Source organism: Triticum urartu, chromosome 7A (genome assembly GCF_056163025.1).
Source record: "Triticum urartu cultivar PI428250 chromosome 7A, HENAU_Tu73, whole genome shotgun sequence".
NCBI classification, from domain to species: Eukaryota; Viridiplantae; Streptophyta; class Magnoliopsida; order Poales; family Poaceae; genus Triticum; species Triticum urartu.
The window spans coordinates 31,934,930-31,955,007 of record NC_141879.1 but is presented as its reverse complement, the minus strand read 5'-3'; the positions used below and the strand labels follow the sequence as shown (position 1 = coordinate 31,955,007).

The 20,078-nt window shown below is 47.9% G+C and overlaps 1 protein-coding gene across 1 annotated transcript; it reads right to left on the bottom strand.

The window, feature by feature from the left end:
* Positions 1–16,700: 16,700 nt before the first annotated feature.
* On the bottom strand, positions 16,701–19,196 carry LOC147957317 (chaperone protein ClpB1-like). The gene is made up of 6 exons (XM_087534823.1): positions 18,291–19,196; positions 18,056–18,174; positions 17,599–17,939; positions 17,249–17,519; positions 16,973–17,170; positions 16,701–16,883 (listed from the first exon to the last, which is right to left on the bottom strand). Exons 1-6 carry the CDS (start codon positions 19,108–19,110, stop codon positions 16,701–16,703), a joined length of 1,932 nt encoding a protein of 643 aa, XP_087390949.1. The 5' UTR covers positions 19,111–19,196.
* Between the last annotated feature and the right edge of the window lie 882 nt (positions 19,197–20,078).

Genomic DNA, 20,078 nt, shown 5'->3' with positions numbered 1-20,078 from the left:
TTCAGCTTGAGCACAAAGATCCCTGGTTCCCCAGGTAACTTAAGTGCGGCGCACTTTGACAGGCCATCTGCAATGGTGTTCTGAGCTCTTGGAACGTGTTCCATTTGTAGGCCGTCAAAGTGCTCTTCTAGCTTTCTCACTTCGTCGACGTAAGCTTCCATCAACGGACTCTGATAACTCTTGTTTACTTGGCGGACGACAAGCTGTGAGTCACCCCTGACAATGAGCTTCTTGATCCCAAGGTCTGTCGCGATCCGGAGACCGGCAAGCAAGCCCTCATACTCTGCAGTATTGTTTGTTGCTTGCTCCTTGGGAAAGTGCATCTGGACTACGTACTTGAGGTGCTCTCCGGTGGGTGCGACAAGCAGCACACCAGCGCCGGCGCCTTGCAGCGAAAAGGCACCATCAAAGTACATCAGCCACTCTTTGCTCGCTTCCATGACGGGGATGCTCGTCTCTGGAATTTCTTCATCTGGTGTTGGCGTCCATTCTGCTATAAATTCTACCAATGCTCTGCTTTGGATAGTTGAAGTACTTTCAAATTTGAGGCCAAAGCTTGACAGTTCCAGTGCCCACTCAACAATCCTGCCTGTCGCTTCTGGATTTTGCAGTATCCTCTTCAGCGGAAAGCGAGTGACAACTGTGATCTCATGTGCTTGGAAGTAATGGCGCAGCTTTCTCGAGGCCATGAGAAGGCCGAAAAGCAATTTCTGCACGCCAGAGTACCTTAACCTAGCCCCCTGCAGAAGGGAACTGACAAAGTAAACTGGGGGCTGCACCATTTTCTTCTGTATCTCCTCGTGCATCTGCGCAGATTCCTCTTTGTCGGGACCAGAGCTTGCCGGGGAAGCCCCCTGCTTATCGCTGGATGTGCTTGCCGTGGTCGTGGGCTCGTCATCTGCCTCCCTCTCTGCTACTAACATAGCACTAACCACTTGATTGGTTGCCGCTATGTACAGCAGCAACTTCTCTTGTGGCTTAGGTGCGACAAGTATTGGAGGGGAGGACAGGTATCTCTTCAAGTCTTGCAGCGCAGCCTCCGCTTCCGGAGTCCATTTCATTGGACCTGCCTTTTTCAATAATTTGAAAAACGGCAGGGCGCGCTCAGCAGACCGAGAGATAAACCTGCTGAGAGCAGCCACGCAACCGGCAAGTCTTCGTACATCCTTGACGCGCTTTGGTGCTTCAATCTGCTCAATGGCCTTGATCTTGTCGGGATTGGCTTCAATTCCTCGCTGAGACACAAAGAACCCGAGAAGCTTGCCGGAGGGAACTCCAAACACACACTTCTCTGGGTTGAGCTTGAGGCTGATCTTGCGCAGATTTGCAAAGGTCTCGTCTAAATCTTGAATCAGGGTTGCTCTATCCTTGCTCTTGACTACTATATCATCCATGTAGGCTTCCACATTTCTGTGTATTTGCGGCTCAAGAGCAACATGGACCACTCTTGCAAATGTTGAACCAGCATTTTTTAATCCGAAAGGCATTCGTACGAAGCAGTACGTGCCACATGGAGTAATAAATGCGGTCTTCTCCTCATCCTCTTCTGCCATGAAGATCTGATGGTATCCTGAGTATGCGTCAAGAAATGAAAGCAAATCACATCCGGCTGTGGAGTCAACAATCTGGTCAATGCGCGGCAAAGGAAATGGGTCTTTGGGACAAGCTTTGTTAACATCAGTAAAATCGATACAAAGTCTCCATTTCCCATTTGCCTTGCGCACGACTACAGGATTGGCCAACCACGTGGGATGGAGCACTCCTCTGACAAGGCCTGCTGCTTCCAATTTCTTGATTTCTTCTGCAATGAATTCTTGGCGCTCCACTGCCTGCTTCCTGACTTTCTGTTTGACGGGCCGCGCATGAGGACAAACGGCAAGGTGGTGCTCAATCACTTTCCTGGGAACACCGGGGATGTCAGACGGTTGCCAGGCAAACACGTCGACATTCGCCCGCAGGAAAGCAACGAGCGCGCTTTCCTATTTAGGGTCGAGCGTGGCACTGATGGTGAAGGTACCACCAGTGCCGTCCTCCTTGGCGGACACCTTCTTCGTCTCTGGGGGAGCTGCCATCGTCTTCTTACATTTGCCAGTGGAGCTCGATGGTGCGTCCTCGACGGCAGCGCAGCACTCCGAAGAGGTGCGCTTGCCAGAGTGGGCATCAGAACTCTTGCCGGACTTGGTCTTCTTCCCCCCGGGAGCTTCAGCGGCAAGTGACTCGTGATCTGCCGCGGCTGCTGCTTCCCGGTAGATCTTGTCGGCACAGATAAGAGCATCCTTCTTGTCGCCAGGGACAGAGATGACGCTTATCGGGCCTGGCATCTTTAGCATGTTGTACTCATAATGAGAGGCTGCCATGAACTTGGCGAGTGCTGGACGGCCAAGTATCCCATTGTAAGGTAATGGAATATCGGCGACGTCAAATGTGACCCTCTCAGTCCTGAAGTTGAGCTCGCTGCCAAATGTTACTGGCAGCGTGACCTTCCCCTTCGGCTTGCTCCTTCCCGGGTTGATTCCTTGGAATGTGCCGGTCTCTTCGAACTCGCTGTCAGGGATCTGGAGTTTTTGGAGTACAGCGGAGGAGATCAGGTTTAAGCCGGCCCCGCCGTCAACTAGCATCTTGGTGACCTTGAGGTTGCGGATAGTTGGTGAAACCAACATCGGCAAACACCCGACCGCAGTTGTGTGATCAGGGTGATCCTCAACGTCAAAGATGATAGGCGTGCTGGACCATTTCAGAAGTTTGCGCGATTCGACAGGTGGTTCCGCTGCATTGACTTCCCGCACCCACTGCTTGAGTTGGCGGTGTGAAGTATGCAGGGAAGCGCCGCCGTCAACGCACAAGACCTCTGTGGCTTTCTGAAACTCCTGCTCACTGGTCTCGACATCATCCATGTCTTCGTCGTCGTCGTTGTCTTCATCGTTGTCGCGGCCCCGGGGAGGTCTGTCTCCTTGCCGCTGCTTGGCCTTGCCGCGGCGTCCCCCCCGGCCGGCACGCTTCTTGCCGGATTCTCCAGCGCTACCTTGGGCTTTCTCATTGTCTCGCCGCTCGTACTCAGCCTTCTGCTGCTGGACAAGCTGCTCGACCTTCTTGCAGCTTTGGAGGTCATGACCCTTGGTGCGGTGAATCTTGCAGTACTGCTTGTCGGAGCCGTCCTGCTTGTCGGCGACCGCCACAGCCTGGCAGTTGGCGCACGCGGCAATCTCCTTGCTGGAGCTACCAACTTTGGCCTGCTTGGCGCCACCTTCGTTGCCGGACTACTCAACGACTAGCACCTCTTTGCCTTTCTTCTTCCTGTTCCGCCGCCGGTTCTTCTTTGCCGGGGCAGCATCCTCACTGTTAGATCCTTCTGCTCCGATCTTCTCTCCGGGGAGTCTCCTCCCTTCCTCAGCGCATGCACACTTGTCGGCCAGGGCATATAGCTCACTGACATCTCTGATCCTGCGCATCGCCATCTCCTCCCGCATCCTGCGGTTATGCATGTTCTGATGAAACGCGCTGATGACCGCGGCAGGGTGGACGTCTGGGATGTTGTACTGTACACGGCTGAACCTCTGAATGTACTTGCGCAGGGGCTCTCCTTCCTTCTGGGCGAGCAGATGAAGGTCGCTCTCTTGGCCATGAGGTTTGTGGCCGCCTGTAAAGGCGCCGACAAACTGATGGCACAGGTCAGCCCAGGAGGATATGGAGTTGTCCGGCAAGTGCATGAGCCAGGACCTGACGTTGGGCTTGAGCACCAACGGGAAGTAGTTGGCAAGGATCTTGTCGTCTCGCCCCCCGGCAGCCTGCACCGCGATGGTGTAGATGCTAAGGAACTCCGATGGATGCGTCTTGCCGTCGTACTTCTCGGGTACATCTGGTTTGAAATTCTTCGTGCTGGGCCACTGGACTTGCCGCATCTCACGGGTGAACGCAGGGCAACCTACCGCGTACGGCAAGTCGCCTGGTTCCCCTGGTGCATGCATGTCAACAGAGGGCCCAGCGCGCTGGTCTGATTGACGTCGCGCTTCTCTTCGGCGCTCGATGCGAGTTCGAGCGTCTTCTTGTTGTCGTTCTTGAAGAACTTGGCGCTGATCGCGACGAGCTCGCGGATCTGACGATGCGGTGGAGTCGCTGTCGAGGTGGATCCGGCGGGTCAGCGATCTTGGCCTTCGGGGCGGAGAGTGCACAGTAGTTGCACCCCCACTAGTCTTGTCGTCTCCGGCTCGTGCCTGGCTGGCTTGCCGCGGCTGCGATGTACTCGGTTGCCGTGGAGCGTCGCCGTTGGTGAAGCCGATGAGACTCTGGATAGTGGCCCTCCAGTCGTCGATCTTGTCCGCCGCTGGAGGGTAGTCTAGAAGCAGCTGAGCTCGCGCCAAAGCTTCTGCTGCAGTGGCGGGTGGCGGTGGCGAACGGTGCGAGGAGCGGGATATGCTCGGACTTCTAAATACGTTAGAAGGAGCAGTACCCCGTCCAGGCGACCGCGTCTCGCTCGCGCCAGCAGGTTGACGCGCATGGTGGTCTTGAGCGCTCCGAGATCCACCAGCTCGATCTTGGTCTAGCGAACGCATGGTACCATGAGTACCATGACGCTGCCAGTCCCGCGCCTCCTGAGATGGGCGCGGTGCATGCACGGACGCCGAGGTCTTGGAGTGCGCCCTGTCGTTGTGGGAGCCGGCTACGCCGCCGATGGGCAGCGCAACCTTGTCCTTGGACCTGGCAGCACCGTGAGCTCCCTCGTCGACGCGCGTTCTTCCGCCGGCGCCTCCCCCATCAGCCGCTCGCCCCGGCGATGGTGGGTTTGGCGCGGACGAAACAGCTGCCTCCGAAACCTTCTTCTTCGGCGGCATGTTGATGAAGATGATGAAGATCTAGCTCGCGAGAACGCCGGATCTGGTTCGCACAACTTCGACGCCCCCTACCTGGTGCGCCAAAGATGTCGGGGGACTGGTCCACGAACACCTATGGGACCGGCGGACCGGGTCCCTTTTGGTTCGGCGGGGGCGGAGGTCGTGCAAAGAGCGGATCGAGGCGATACACGCGAGCGATTTACCCAGGTTCGGGCCGCACGGATGCGTAAAACCCTACTCCTGCTTTGTGGTTTGTATTGATTTCCTGCTCGGGAGCGCGGAGTGCTACAGTACACACCAGCAGGCTAACGAGACCGAGCGTGAGTGTTCGAACTCCCCCCCCCCTATGTTGCATATGGGCCTCCTTTTATATGCTCAAGGGGTCACCGACAGGTGGCAACGGAGGCAAAGGGCAAAAATGGAAAGGTGCTGTAGTAGGCACAGCTACCTGCTACAGTGTATCATACCTAACCCTGACGGCAGGGGACAAGGGCCTTAAATTCCCGTCTGTGTCGCCTAAACAGTGCGAAAAGGGACCGCCAGGGACGCCACCGTTCGCCACAATGGCGATCTTGTCAGCGCCGCTTGCCACCGCACGCCCCTGGCTGCACAGCCTTCCGCCACGTACGCCTGGGAGGGCCCCAGAGCGACACGTTGGTGGATGTGCTGGAGCGCGGGCTCGGAGAGGTGGCTTTCCGCGGCAAGCGCCTTGCCGCGGTCGTTGTCTTGTCGCTTCTGGGAGCTTGTCGCTCACCGGGCCTTGCCGGGACGCGTGGTGCGCCGCGGCAAGTTCCTTGAAGTGCCTTGGGTGGCCTTCCCGGCAAGCTCCTCTTGCCGGGGTCTTGCGATGCATTTGTTAGCCTTCCCGGCAAGCTCCTCTTGCCGGGGTCTTGTCTTCTTGTCTTGGACACTTTGTTCTTGAATGGCTCCAAGGGAACCACGGAGGATCTTGGCGGTCGCCCGGCAAGCCTTGCCGCGGGATGCTGCGACTGCCCGTGCACAAGTTCGGGTTACTAGGGTACCCCTACTCTAGTACACCGACAACGGTCTACCCTCTAATTCCTCTGCCTTATCCGTGGTGCCGCTCACAATGCATCTTGAGGCTAGAGGGTAGGGACCTATTTATAGACTCCACTTCCAGGCGTTTTATTATTCTACCTGTTTCCGGAAGATCCGTACGACTCCTTGGCAATGTTACCAACCACGATCAAACATGTCAGTTTTACGAGTCTAAGTATACTAGTCCCTAGCACACATGTGTGAGTCATGTGCCATGATTAGATTGTATATATGAGATCAACTTCTAATCTTAATCATGTGGGTCAACAGCCTACAGAGCCGATCCTGCAAAACAAACCCAGCTCTTCCACCCTGTGATGTCTCGGGAAAAATACGTACGCACATATAAATTCCAGTAGAGTCGATCCATATTAATTTCTCTATTGTATTCCATCACAGTCGTCCTCGGCACCTCGAGTATTACTTCCTCGAGTGAAATTCTGCATCAGTTATTCCCCGTCACAAACATTAATAATATGAATAATTCCAAATTGATATAAATAAATAATAATCATGTTGAATAAATGTTGAAAGCCACATAAATATCCAACATCTCCCACTTGGCTGAAACATATTAATCAATAAATGAAGTTCCATGGGTAAACATGTTTTGAAAGGAATTCCTGACTGTAGTCAATGAACCTGCACCATATTAGTATTATTATACAATAAATAAAATATACGTACCTGAGTTTAATCATTCCACACCTCGTGTATACATTGGTAACTTCCTCGATGTGTTTACTTTTAACCACAATGTGTTTACTTTTAACCAAAAACTCCAGAATAGTTGACAGGTTGTGATGCACATTCCACGATCTCATATAATGTGTGAGATTCCCTTAGCCACACATATTTCCTTACATTGCTTGAATGCACCAATAAATTCCGGTAGCTAAGGTTGATAGTATAACAAAAAATTAATACAAATTCCAATACCATTTAGTATCCCCTTTTTCCTCAGGAGTTCAAATGTAATTCCTCACTGAGTATGATTCCCCTTATAAGGTATCTTAATAGGTTTGCAATTTTCCATAGAAAAAATGTATCACAACATTCCTATGTATTTCCACTCCCAGAATAATTGGAAGATTCAAACATGCCTTTCATATGAAAGTTATAAGATAACCAAGCTTTCACTTCCATCAATGTGACTTTATCATTGCAAACAATAACAACAATGTTAACATACAATAATAATGCAAAATACATTACACTTACATTTGTAGATGACCACCTTGCTACATTTAGAAAACCATATGACCTGCTATTCCATTGATGTGAAGCTTGTTATAAGACCATACATTAATATATTGAATTAGCGAACCATGTATTTATTCCCTCTTTCCTTAAATTCCAGAGAAAGAACTTCCAAAAAGTATATTTTCCTTTGTGTAAAGAATTGAATAACAAGAGTAACATTTTAATTAATATTCCAGTGAGCCAAATTTTCTTAAAAAAACACTCACATAAAATGGGCTTGCGGTTGTTTGGTACGACCATAAGTTCTCAAACTTTATTCTTCCGCATTGAGTTTATTCATTCCCGCATTTCTTCCACCCATAGCTTGCGTAAACGTAAAGCTTTCTTAAGGGACTTCATTTATTCCTCTAAGAATTGAGAGTCACTTCCCCCAAAAACACGCGATAATTGTGCAAACATAAATTCCAAGTTATTTCCTCCCACTTATCTTAAGCATGTTAGTGTCAGGAGTTTCACTTGTAGTTTCCTTCGGGGTCAAGTTTATATTCTAGTATGATTGCCACTAATTCCACCATTATCCATACAAACATTGTGCTCCCACTTTCCACCAGTTTACCATTTCCAGATAAAAAAACATACACTTGATCCACTAGAATAACAAATAACAAATTCCTGGTGTGTGCTTTGTAGTAATTGAGATTTTCCTGCCAAAATAAAATACTTCCTTCCAGTCTACAAACCATAAGGAGTGACTGTGCTAGATGAAGAATGATATAAAGAACGGCAGTATGGAATGCTTCTTCCAAGCAACAAGGGAGTATATATAAAAAAACAATTCAATTCCTCCATTCAGGTGTGGAGTATTTGGTATCTTACGATGGTGAATGAAGTTCCGTGATCTTTGTAGATTCAATTGATATATTCCTAATGTGTACTTCCCCAACCAATCAATTGTTAAAACTATGAAAACCTTTAATCAACTAATTTTCCACTTCAGTAAACAATGTGTCAAGCACAATAAAACACTTGTATTTTGAAAAATAAACATAACCATATCAAGTGCAATCATTTATGAGTGAAAAAATGACCTCTAGTGGGAGTATCAAAAGAAATACCATAAGTTTATACAAAAGAATGATGTGAAGCTTTTTATCTCCTTCCACCTTAAGAAAAGGTGTGCAAGTTAAATATCCATTATATATGTGCTTCAGAACCCAAATTCCTCCCACTAAATTTTCGAATTCTCGAAATAGTAAGCCACTCGATTCAGTTCCATGATATGTGACCAAGTCGTCCATGACAAAAATAATAAATTCCAAGCATGTGTTCCCATTTTGCCTCTTTATGGAGTTATCTTCACCAAATAAACAAATTGGGTTACCAAATTCCAATGGACCATCAAGAGAAAAGAGACTATTGTGTGGAATTCCATAATACAATGTTTCTTTTTTTTAGTTGAGCAATAGTTCCACTCTTCCTTTTCCAAATAGCATTTCATAGTCAATAGATTCCAAGATAGAATAAGAAATTAAATTCCTTCTCATTGAAGTTTAATAGAGTGTCATATAAAAAGTAATGGTGTTCCTCCACAAGGGAGTTTAATGGCATAATTTCCAATTCCCAAGTATTCAAATATAGCGAAGTGCTAAGTACAAATAATCTACCTTCCTTTTGAATTGTTTGAATATTAAAATTGAAGCCATTTATTCCACAATATATGACATGAAAGCAAAGAACACGGTCCAACTATTTAGAAAAGTACTAGTCGATAAACATTAACAATGGACATACAGTTAAGTGGGATCAAATTTCCTTTCTCACAGAGGGATCCTATCTTCCTCCATAAATAAGTGATGCTCATATAGACACTTCTTTGAATTACTCCTCATGCAAGGTTAGTATAACTATCAAAGTTTTCCTCCACTTCCTCTTTGCCAATTCCAATGATAAATATTAAATTTTCCTTTCCAAGGTGCAATGTCTGGATCCTTCCCTTTAAAAGTTTTCTATATTCCTCCATAGTTCAAATAGTATCCCTATTGCAAATATCAAATGAAGTTAAACTGATAAATCAATTATTTTGATCAATTTTGCCGTAGAGTTAGAAATAACCAATATATAACCAGCAATATATATTTCCTGAGATATATAACATTAAATAAAAGTATTCCAGATTGCACTAATTTTCCATGCAATCTATTCGCTATGATTTCAACAGCCCCAAAATATATATATGCGAGCCATTTTGTATCTATATAATATATTTCCTTTTCCTCAATAACGACATTCCTTGTCCAGTTTGTTTCAGCAAGTAATGTGATGAATATTATTCTCCATAGAAAATACAACCATAATGTTCCATCTTCCAAACTATGACATTAAAATTTATGGATTGTAAATAACTCAATGAAAGGAAGAAAAGTGTTAACAATTGTACATCGGTGAAGACATATGTTGAAATTGTGAAGATTAATTCCTTGTGATTTCCATCCCAGATCAGGGTGCGCACAAGTATCAAGATAGCCAAGTAATTCCAGCCTTCCTCGTTATAATTTGATCCTTGGACAAATAATGTGGACATAGACTTCATGTAAATGCGTACGCGTACGAGTTAATTCCTTGCTGCCATCCTTGTAAGCTGATTTGCAGACTTGATGAAGAGAAAAGCAATAGCCTTCCCAGGTTTTCTTGGTCTTTCCCGTTTGTTTTCTCCGTAAAATCAAAGAACATGAATTATCTTTTCCAAACCATAAAATATCCTAGCTGACTCAATTCGTCAATTCGCTAGTACTGTACAAATAACAGCAATAAACAAGCTTCCTGCTTGTTCCGCAGTGGCTGCACTCTCCTTCCTCAATCTGAGTGGTAGGCAATGGATTAATTCCTCAACAGTAGCATCATTATCGGGATCTGCAGGCTCGAGAGTAAATCACGTAGTATAAATATTCTCAACCATGAGTAGAAACACCATATTCCTTTTCCAAACAGTGTAGTTTGTGCCATCTAACTTATAGTTCCCGAGCAACTCTGTTAAAACGCCATTGGAGGTCATCTATCCACAAAGTTCAGTAGAGATTTATTTTCGATGGTGTTGAGCAGTAGCAGGTGATAAGCCTGACAAATTCTGAGCAGCCGTTGGCGACTAGCTCGTGTACCTGATGACCCGTCGAGGTGGGAGGCTCTGAGAACAGCAGAGTAAACAGAGCGATGGCAACGAGGTCTGCTTATGCAGCGAACGACGATGACGGTCGGCACCAGCGCGGACTGCTAGCTACTCGCGGCGGGCTGCAGGCGAGCTACTGGCGGAGGGGCGGCTGAACTGGCGGAGGGCCTCGAGCGCCGGGCGGAGTTGGCGGACTTGGCGCGGTGGCTGATGGCGGATTGCGAGCGGGGAAGACCCGGCGTGTGGCGGTGCGAGGCGGTAGTGCGGCGGCGCTTGGTGAGCAAATCAATCTGGAGTTCCGGATCCAGTTTGAGCGGCGGAGATGATGGACCGATCTGTAGCAAGGTACAACAAATCGATCTACTTTGATTCCCATCCTGACCTTGGTTTAGATTGCCCGAGCATGAAGTTGACCCCGATCGAATCGGCAGTGTACGCAGCGGAATCCATTACGGATCGAATTGAGTCGACGACTACATCGTTAACCCTTAATCGGCTCGGATGCCAATGTTAGAAATTGTGGACTATGCGGTCTACCCTCTAATTTCTCTGACTTATTCATGGTGTCGCTCACAATGCATCTTGAGGCTAGAGGGTAGGGACCTATTTATAGATTCCACTTTCACGCGTTTTATTATTCCACCTGTTTCTGAAAAGATCCGTACGACTCCTTGGCAATGTTACCAACCACGATCAAACCATTTCAAAAAAAAAACCACGATCAAACATGCTAGTTTTACGAGTCTAAGTATACTAGTCCCTAGCACACATGTGTGAGTCATATGCCATGAGTAGATTGTATATATGAGATCAACTTTCAATCTTAATCATGTGAGTCAACAACCTGCAGAGCCGAACCTACAAAACAAACCCAGCTCTTCCACCCCGTGATGTCTCGGGAAAAATACATACGCACATATAAATTCTAGTAGAGTCGATCCCTATTAATTCCTCTATTGTATTCCATCACAGTCGTCCTCGGCACCTCGAGTGAAATTCTGCATCAGTTATTCCCTGTCACAAACATTAATAATATGAATAATTCCATGTTGATATAAATAAATAATAATCATGTTGAATAAATGTTGAAAGCCACATAAATATCAAACAATGGATTCCTAGTATGACAAGACAAAACCGAGAGCCTGTGTTCAGCATTATACCCTATGTTTTCATTGTGTCCTGTGACATTTATGTTAAGTTGGGAACCAGGAAAACATTGTGTGTGTGTGTGTGTGTGTGCGCGTGCGTGCGTGCGTGTGTGTGTGTGTGTGTGTGTGTGTGTGTGTGTGTGTATTATTGAAATGTCAGTATCTAGGATTTAACTAGCTAAGAAACTTGGCTTATTTCACACTGATTCTAAAATGGTAATAGTCATAAAACTAGAAACTATTTATACACGAAAAACTTAAAAGGAAATATGAACTATCCATTAATTTCAGGCATTAAGTTTTACTTCTTTTTACGACTGTATCCCATTAGCTAGACTGCGAGTCTGGAATTACCTTAGTTTCAAATGTAATCATTATGTAACTAGTGCATAATCTAGTTTGGAGTTAGTGTTCTTGCTAAGTGTTCATACACGCAAGACCAGGAGCTAGGGCGAGTCTTCTTTGTTTTCTACTGTTAATCCTGCCCCCCACATTGGCAGATTGGGAGCTGCTAACAAGCCTTTTACTTGAGATGATAGCAATTTCTTCTTGCAATGAACACGGCACCTCATAGTCAGTGTTACTTTGAAGGCCGACAAGCTTCCATCTTTCATGTCCAGTTGATGCCGAGTCACTGGTCTCATCCCCTCCACCTGCAGTTCGTCAAACCAAGCACCCAAAGGCCCCAGGCAGCGCCTCCAAAAAGGGTACAACACACGCTGTGCCGCCGGCACCCAATCTAAGGAGATTTAGAGTTTTCACCCGGGCATGGGGTCGGGGTGGAGGGCAGGGACCTCGACGGCGCCTGCAAGGAGGAGAACGGCGACCCTGGTCATCGCCACCATCGGGATGAACGAGTCATCCAGAGTTTCCTCCGGTCCGATGTCACCTCTACCAGCCCCCGCGAACGCACCAAGGCCGATGACCGCGATGGTAAGCCACCAAGTGCAGCGGGAGAGAGCCTGCAGCACGGAGGAGATCCACCGGCGACTCACCACCCACGCGGTCAAGACGCCATCAATCCACCCCCCCCCCACCCCCCGCGAACGTCGCCAGCCGAGGGCGCCGTCGCCATGCCTAAAGGGGCCGCCGCCCCTGGTCCGGGTTCCTCCACTAAGGCCGGAGTGGCGAGATCCGCCATGAGCAACGATATCTGGCACCGCGTGGCCGATGCCATCGCCCAACCCCGCCGTCGACCGATCCCGCCGCCGCCGGGAGCCCGCCCACTGCCGGGAGTCCCACACCCATTGATCTGGGCACCTGTGCCCCCGTGTCGCCTCCTACCCCCGCGTACCCAGCCCCTGGCGACACGGGGGGCGATCCACCGCCGCCGGCCCTACGTCTCCACTCTAGTCTCCCCCTCCCGCCGCGGCCCGATGCCACGCCAATGTAGCCTGACCAGTGACGGCGGCAGCGGGGCCCTCCCCCTTACGCGGTGGTGGCGATCTCTTGTCGATCGACGACGGCGGCTCATGGCTCAGCGATGTGCCGGCGGCAAGGAGCAGCGGGTGCCCAGCAACGAGTGTGACGACAACGATAGCACAGGAGCGTTCTCCCCGCGGCTGAGGAGCACCTATGGCAGCGGCCCAGATCGCGGGCCTCGCCGTGCTCGGATGGGCTTCTGCGGGTCGGCAGATCTGGAGGGCGTCTACAGGCGGGCATGGTGGGCCTGACGGTGCCGGCTTAGGCACCCTGGTGGTGCCATGGCCGGTCAGGCTGTGGCGGCGGCTGGACGATCGTCCAGTCCCCAGCAGAGATGGCGGCGATCGTGCACGAGATGCTTGATGGAGGTCCTTCGAATAGATCGGGGTGAAAACTTGCTTTCGGTTTACTGGCAAAGCCGGTGGTGATGACGCTTTTTTGCGACATTCCTTTCTTGAAGGCATCGTCGAGGAGAAGTTTAAGGTCACTATCTGCTACCTCCAGGGGAAACCCTAGATCAGTAGATCGGAAGACGGCAGCGTTCTTATGTGGTTTCCCCCTTGGAGGCGTCATTCTTGGAGGTTTGCATGGGCTCGAGGGACCAGTGGACCGCATCTTTGGTGGAGCGGTGCTTCATCCGACACATTGATGGCGACGGATCTCGACGGCGTGGCACAGTGCAGATTCGGCGTCCGATGTGCGAGGATGGACTCACGCAGGAGGACGACGCTGTCTGTCGTCGTGGTGGCGTCGATGGCAGAGAGATCTGGCATGGTAGATGCAACAGTACAACTCTGAAGATGGATTGGTGGCAGGTGGTTGTGGCGGCCTTATACCCGGCAGGCGTCCTGATTGAGGAGTGTGCCAGACTGATGGGTGCCCATACCCGGCAGGCGTCCTGATTGGGACCTCAGATCTTAGATGTTAGGTTTGGCAGCAAGGTCTGTTTGGTATTAGCCCCAGACTATCAGCATCCCTACATCAACTGGATAGGAGTAGCGACAGATGTTGCCTAGATGATGGCTTTAGTCTTACTATTGTATGACTTTGTAAGGTCTTATGTGAATATAATTAATAAAGTGGCTACATGCATTGTCCAGATGCAAAAGCCGGGGGTCCTCCTCCATTTCTAAAAAAAAATTATTCAGTTGATGCCGAATCTTCCCCTGGCTATTTACGTTATGTCTTGTTGTCTAGCTGGATAGCTATACCCTCGTCATGCAGCTTTTTTCCTTAGATGTGGATCCGCAGTATGACAAGCCAAAAACTAAGAGCCCTTTTACAACATTACCCTATCATTATTTCCTGTAGGGTTTTATCCATGATTGGAAATAGCGAACTAGAAATCCTGTTGTGGAAAATACCGTGGGGTGCTTGCAGTTCATCACAGTTTGGAACTAGGGAACTAGTTCAGTTTGTTGTTTTGTGGAATCGACTTCTCTCCGTGTATGATGAATTGCTGCGGTTAGCTATAAACATGAGACTTGATGGTTCGTTCAAGGTTGTCATCTATTGTGAAGCTTACTGCTAGTTGATACTTATAAATTGAAAAACTATGACCAGCATCTTTCTGGCCCATCTTGAGGAAGACTTCAATATTATACCATGGTGCTCTATGAATACCTTTCTTGTCTCTTGAGCATAAATATTGTCTCTTGCTTTGGAAATGACTGAAAACAAAGATATACATAAATATGTTTTTTTAATTTATATAGGGTGCATATGTAAAAATAAGGTAAGATAGTTAGTACTTAGTAGCATCCTATAGTTGGCTTATGTATCCTTCATTGCGCAGACAAAGAGTCACTAGTTTTTTTATCCTAATAATATTTTTTTATCCTAATAATCTATTTATGACCATCTCATTTCTCCATACGTAAAGTGGGTCTAAACCTTTGACACTAGAATATGTAAGACCTAAATATCACAAGATCCTAAATATTACTCCCTTCGTTTCATAATATAGTGAATATAGATATTTTGAGAAGTTAAATGTCACAAATTTAGAACAAGTTTAATTAATCAAACACGTTATTGCACAATTTAACAATAGTTGCTAATTTGGGAAACAAAAGAGCCAATGAGTTAGAGCTCACACTTAATCAATCGAACACGTTCAATAACTAAAGAGAGCTAGTAGACTTAAACATGGCTCTATAAAAAAAACACTCTAAACAAAGACTACTGCTATTATGTATAATTTATCAAAGCCGTTGACATGATGCCCTATGCCTTGTCGTTGTCCGATGAGATGTTGTCTATTTGTCCGGACGTCGCGTCGTCGACATCGGACTTTGTGTCCCCCATGATGAGTTCGGCGTCTTGATCGAGCACTACGTTATCCCAATGGTGGAAGTAGTGCGGTGCCAGAGATTGTGTTGGTACTCCATCGTCAAATCATTCATGGCTCGCCGTCGTTATCCTCATACCGATCTGCCGCCGCTGCCACTAGCGGTATGCGCTACAGTTAGCACCGTTGTGCCATCCATCCCATCCGTGGGTCGCGTAGCGTACGTGTATAAGTCCATGCGCCACCAGGCTCTGGTCTCCTTCCTGCTTCTTGCATGCTCAGTGTGTGCTCTCACAATTTTTTTTTTTTGAAAAGGAGGATTGCCCTCGGCCTCTGCATCGAATCGAAGCATGCAACCATTTTATTAACAAAGATCCGACAAGTATGTATTGCGATACAAAAACGCATCAAAAACAGTATAAAAGAGGAGAACCCAAAAGCCACATCAGGCTAAAAATAGGACTAGATGCCTATACACCAATCCTATTGTTGGACGGCTATCCAAACCGGTTGTATGTACCCCGTGCTATTGTCGCGCATCAGTTGCACGCATAAGCCATATGCTCCTTGGCTTCCGCACAACTAAGTAACAACCATGTGCGGATCCAGCAAGTAGCTCTGAAGATAAACTGCACAAGATTGTTAATATTCTTTATGTTAAAAACCACATCATTTCAATAGTTCCATATGGCCCAAAGTAATGCACACACTCTAACTCGACTCTGCGCCGTTAACTTAGGCACTCACGCTGCCTACTGCTCCAAAATTTTCCAATTTGCATCCAATCCTTGTCTTTCTCTAAATCCTTGCTCACCTCAATCTCGAACAACCGAACTCATGCAAGGCCACTGCTATGACCAAGAAGTGAGCGGGAACTTCTAGCCGTCGGACGCCACGGGTGACGAGCGGATAAGAGGAAGGCGGGCAACGAGGCAGAGGTTGCAGTGCCGCGGGAGGGGGGGGGGGGGAGGGTGATCACCGATCCGAGATTTTTAGGTTGGTCGGTTTCTTGGCTAGGTGGCGAACATGGAGCCCACTGGAGCTCGAGCTATCCTGTAAAGGATACCCCTTAACTAGTGATTTCGGTAGTAATGATACACCACTAATGTCAGTTTAGGAATCACTATTTATGTTTGTTCCCGGTCTGATCTTCTCTGAGTACCATGGTTTGTGCTCGACAAGTCATTATTTTGCTGAAAAGAATTTAGTGTGGCAAAGTTGTGTGTCTGGATTCTTATTTGTAATAATCCTCACATCTTAGTGTTGAAACTGAAATTTTCCTTGTGTTACTAGTTTTAATTATACTTGGAGTGCTCCACCCGGTGTGCACTCTGCTGGCAAATTCTGGAAAAATCCATATTTTTTGGGAAGAAATAGTAACTCGTTGATACCGATTGGAAGTTAAAAAGAAAAAGAAAAACAATCAAACAAAGAAACAACAAACACCCGTACGCACTTGTCATTACATTCATTAACCCTTTACTACAATATATGATAACTTCTGTGTACATTACATGCCTATGCATTATGTAAGCATGCATCTTTCTTTATCTATCATGGGAGTGACAACGGCCAAAATCATCTCATTGATCCGCCAACTCCTGCTGCTTCTTCAACACTTGGAACGTTAGCCCACTCTTATCGTCCACGGCAGCATCAATGGAGATTGTCGAGCCTGCACAGGCTTCTCCATCGACCAGCATGTCCGAGAGAATCGTGATCACGTGATTATGCATCCACCTTCTAATGGGCCTTGCGCCGTCGACCTATGAGCTTGAAGGGTTAAAAACTGGACCATGGATCTTCATCGTGTGATGGTTATTGAAAAAAGCTATATATAGTTATATATACTCACCGGGTCATGTGATTCTGACAGAATGACGTCTAGGGCCGCATCAGTTGCAAGTACAGAGACACCCTTGTTAGCTACTGTCGAAATGACATTATTCATCTGGATTTTCACAATCTTCCTTAATTCATCGTGCGAAAGTGGCTCGAATATCACAACCTTACTTAGTCTATTGATAAGTTCAGGCTTGAAGCGCTTCTTAACCTGCATGAACAAGTGTACATAAGATGATCATTGGCTTGCCAATCGAGGACGTTACAAGGATAGTTGGGATTCGCAAACCTGATTCATGAGGATATCTCTTTCAGATTTGATTGCATTTTCGCCCGTAATTCTCGATGGTAGGTGCTCTGCTCCGATATTTGAGGTCATAATGATGATAGTGTTCTTGAAATCTACAACTTGCCCTTTGCCATCGGTCAACATACCATCGTCGAGCAGCTGGTGAAAAACCTTGAATACCGAGGCATTTGCTTTATCCACATGGTCGAAAAGGATAACACTATATGGGAGCCTCTTGACTTTCTCGGTGAGTTGTCCATATTCTTCATAGCTTTAGAAAATCAAATAATGTTTTTGAGATATGTGTGTGCCTAGAAACAAGAAGTGTATATCAAGTTTAAGAATCAAACCTTCGAGATCCTCCGGTGAGACGTGACACAGATCCACTGTCAGTATATTCTGACATATCAAAATGAATCAACGCCTTTTCATTGTCAAATATCTTCTCTGCGAGGGCTTTAGCAAGTTCTGTCTTTCCGACGCCAACCGGGCCCAAAAAGAGGAATGCACTTATCGGTTGTCCGATTTGATCAAAACCGACCCTAGAACGTAGGACTGCCTGCGCAACCAAATTAACAGCTTCATCCTGGCCAATAACACGCTCATGCAATTTTTTCGCTAGGTGGAACAACTTGTCGTTATCCTCTTGGTCAAGTGTAGCGAGAGGAATTTTAGTCCATCGGCTCACAACCTTCGAATAAAATTTTGATGTAACAAACACATCACATTATTAACATACGTGAATCTTCGTAAAAAGTAAAACATATGCAAATTAAGTATTCATATATATGTTTATTTGGGACTTACCCGTGCTACATGTCCAGGGCTAACAACAATTTCCGCGGTCGTTTGTTTGTCCGCGTGCATCTTTGTTGTGGCGCATGCCTCATCCATAAGGTCAATTGCTTTATCAGGGAATTTGCGGCCTGGCAATGATCAAATACATCAATTAATTATCTTCAACATAAATAAACAATCGTATAGTTTTCCATAATTAAGTGACTATAAGCGTAAACTGATTTCTTGACGTATGTATACGTACCTGTAATGTAGCGGGCAGCGAGATGTGCAGCGGCTACAATAGCATCGTCCTGGATTTTCAAGCCATGGTGCTCTTGGTACCTGTGCTTCAGCCCCTGCAGGATGGCAACGGTCGCATGCACACTCGGCTCCTCGACGACAACCTTCTGGAACCGCCGCTCGAGCGCGGCATCTGTCTGAACATACTTTTCATATTCTTCGGAGGTCGTGGCGCCCACGCAACGGATGCGGCCGCGGGCCAACGCAGGTTTGAGGATGTTGGCGGCGTCTATGGGGCCTCCTTTGTCGCCGCCGGCGCCAACGACCATGTGCATCTCGTCGATGAACAAGATGACCTTGCCTTCCGCCTCCTCTGCCTCCTTGATGACGTCCTTGATGCGCTGCTCAAACATGCCGCGCCAGTGCGTCCCGGCCATCATGGCCCCCATGTCAACCTCCACGATGCGCGCGCCGGCAAGCGTGTCGGGGACGTTCCCGGCGGCGATGCGCTGCGCGAGGCCCTCGACGATGGCTGTCTTGCCGACCCCTGCGGGGCCGACGAGCGCGGCGCAGTTCTTGATGCGCCGGCAGAGGATGCAGACGAGGCGGTCGATCTCGTCGTCGCGGCCGATGACAGGATCAGTCGTGGCGGCGTCCAAGGTCCTGAGGCTGCCGGTGGCATCCAGGGGCTTGATGCCGATGAGTTGGTCGTAGTTGGTGTCCGAAGGGCGTCTGTGGTACATGAACTCGTCGAGCAACGTCCATGTTGCCCAGGCTAGAGCAGTACTGGCAACGGCCGATGCTCCGATGAAGAGCATGCTTTCCGGGGAAGACCACGGCATAGCACCAACTGGAAGTGAAGAAGAAGGTGCCGAGAAGAGTGTTCGATTTGTTTCGATACGATTCGACGTGCAGGTGCAGCACAAGACCGTTAATCGCCGTCTGTCTAATATATTGCGATGTGCCGCACAGGATGTATTTATGAGTATACGACAGATCTCTTCCAATCCGTCTCTGTGTATACAACGACCACATCTCGCAAATTTTAATTGGTATTGGAGTTGGAAATTGGTTGTGGATTTTGTAGGGAAAAGTAAGGAACGTCTCTTCGTCCGTTCCTTTCCAACAACCCTACGTCGCCCAGATAAGAGGTGGAGCCAACAGCATCTCTAGCCGAAATATAGAGATGTAAACGGCCGAGTAAACTTTAGTAAAGTATTTTTACTTTAACAAGCTTTGGTCGTTTTCAGTTGATCCCTTAAATTCAGCGGACTAAAACTTACAATTAACTCGAATATTCATTTCTAAGCACGGGTTCATCTGCACCCAGTTGAGAGAAAGTAGAAAAAATGTACTAAAATAGATTTTTTGAATTTTTCTTGTATGTTTTTGAATTCAGCGTGGGAGCAGATGAGCTCGGGAGCCAAATAGCCAAACTCCAATAGATTTTTTGTCGAAATTTTCTCAAACACTAGCAAGGAACCTTCGCGCTCTGGCATAGGAGGCCATGGCGCGCAGGATGGTGATGGGCGCCCCGTCCTTGAAGGCGAAGTCCTCCACGTACCCTTGGTATGGATCACCAACACCCCCAAGAACGGCCGTAGCCCGTCCTCACCCCCGAACGCCCCCGATGAGAAGCCGTACCCCATACTGTCGTTCCTTCTCCGGCCCGAGCAGCTGGTCGTGGGATGTGGCGGCGGCGGCGGCCCGAGGCGGAGCTGGTCGTGTCGCAGACCCAGGGCGGGATGCGCCAGCGGGTATACCTCTGACGACAGCGCAGGCGAGCACCATGCCCGCGTATACCTCCACA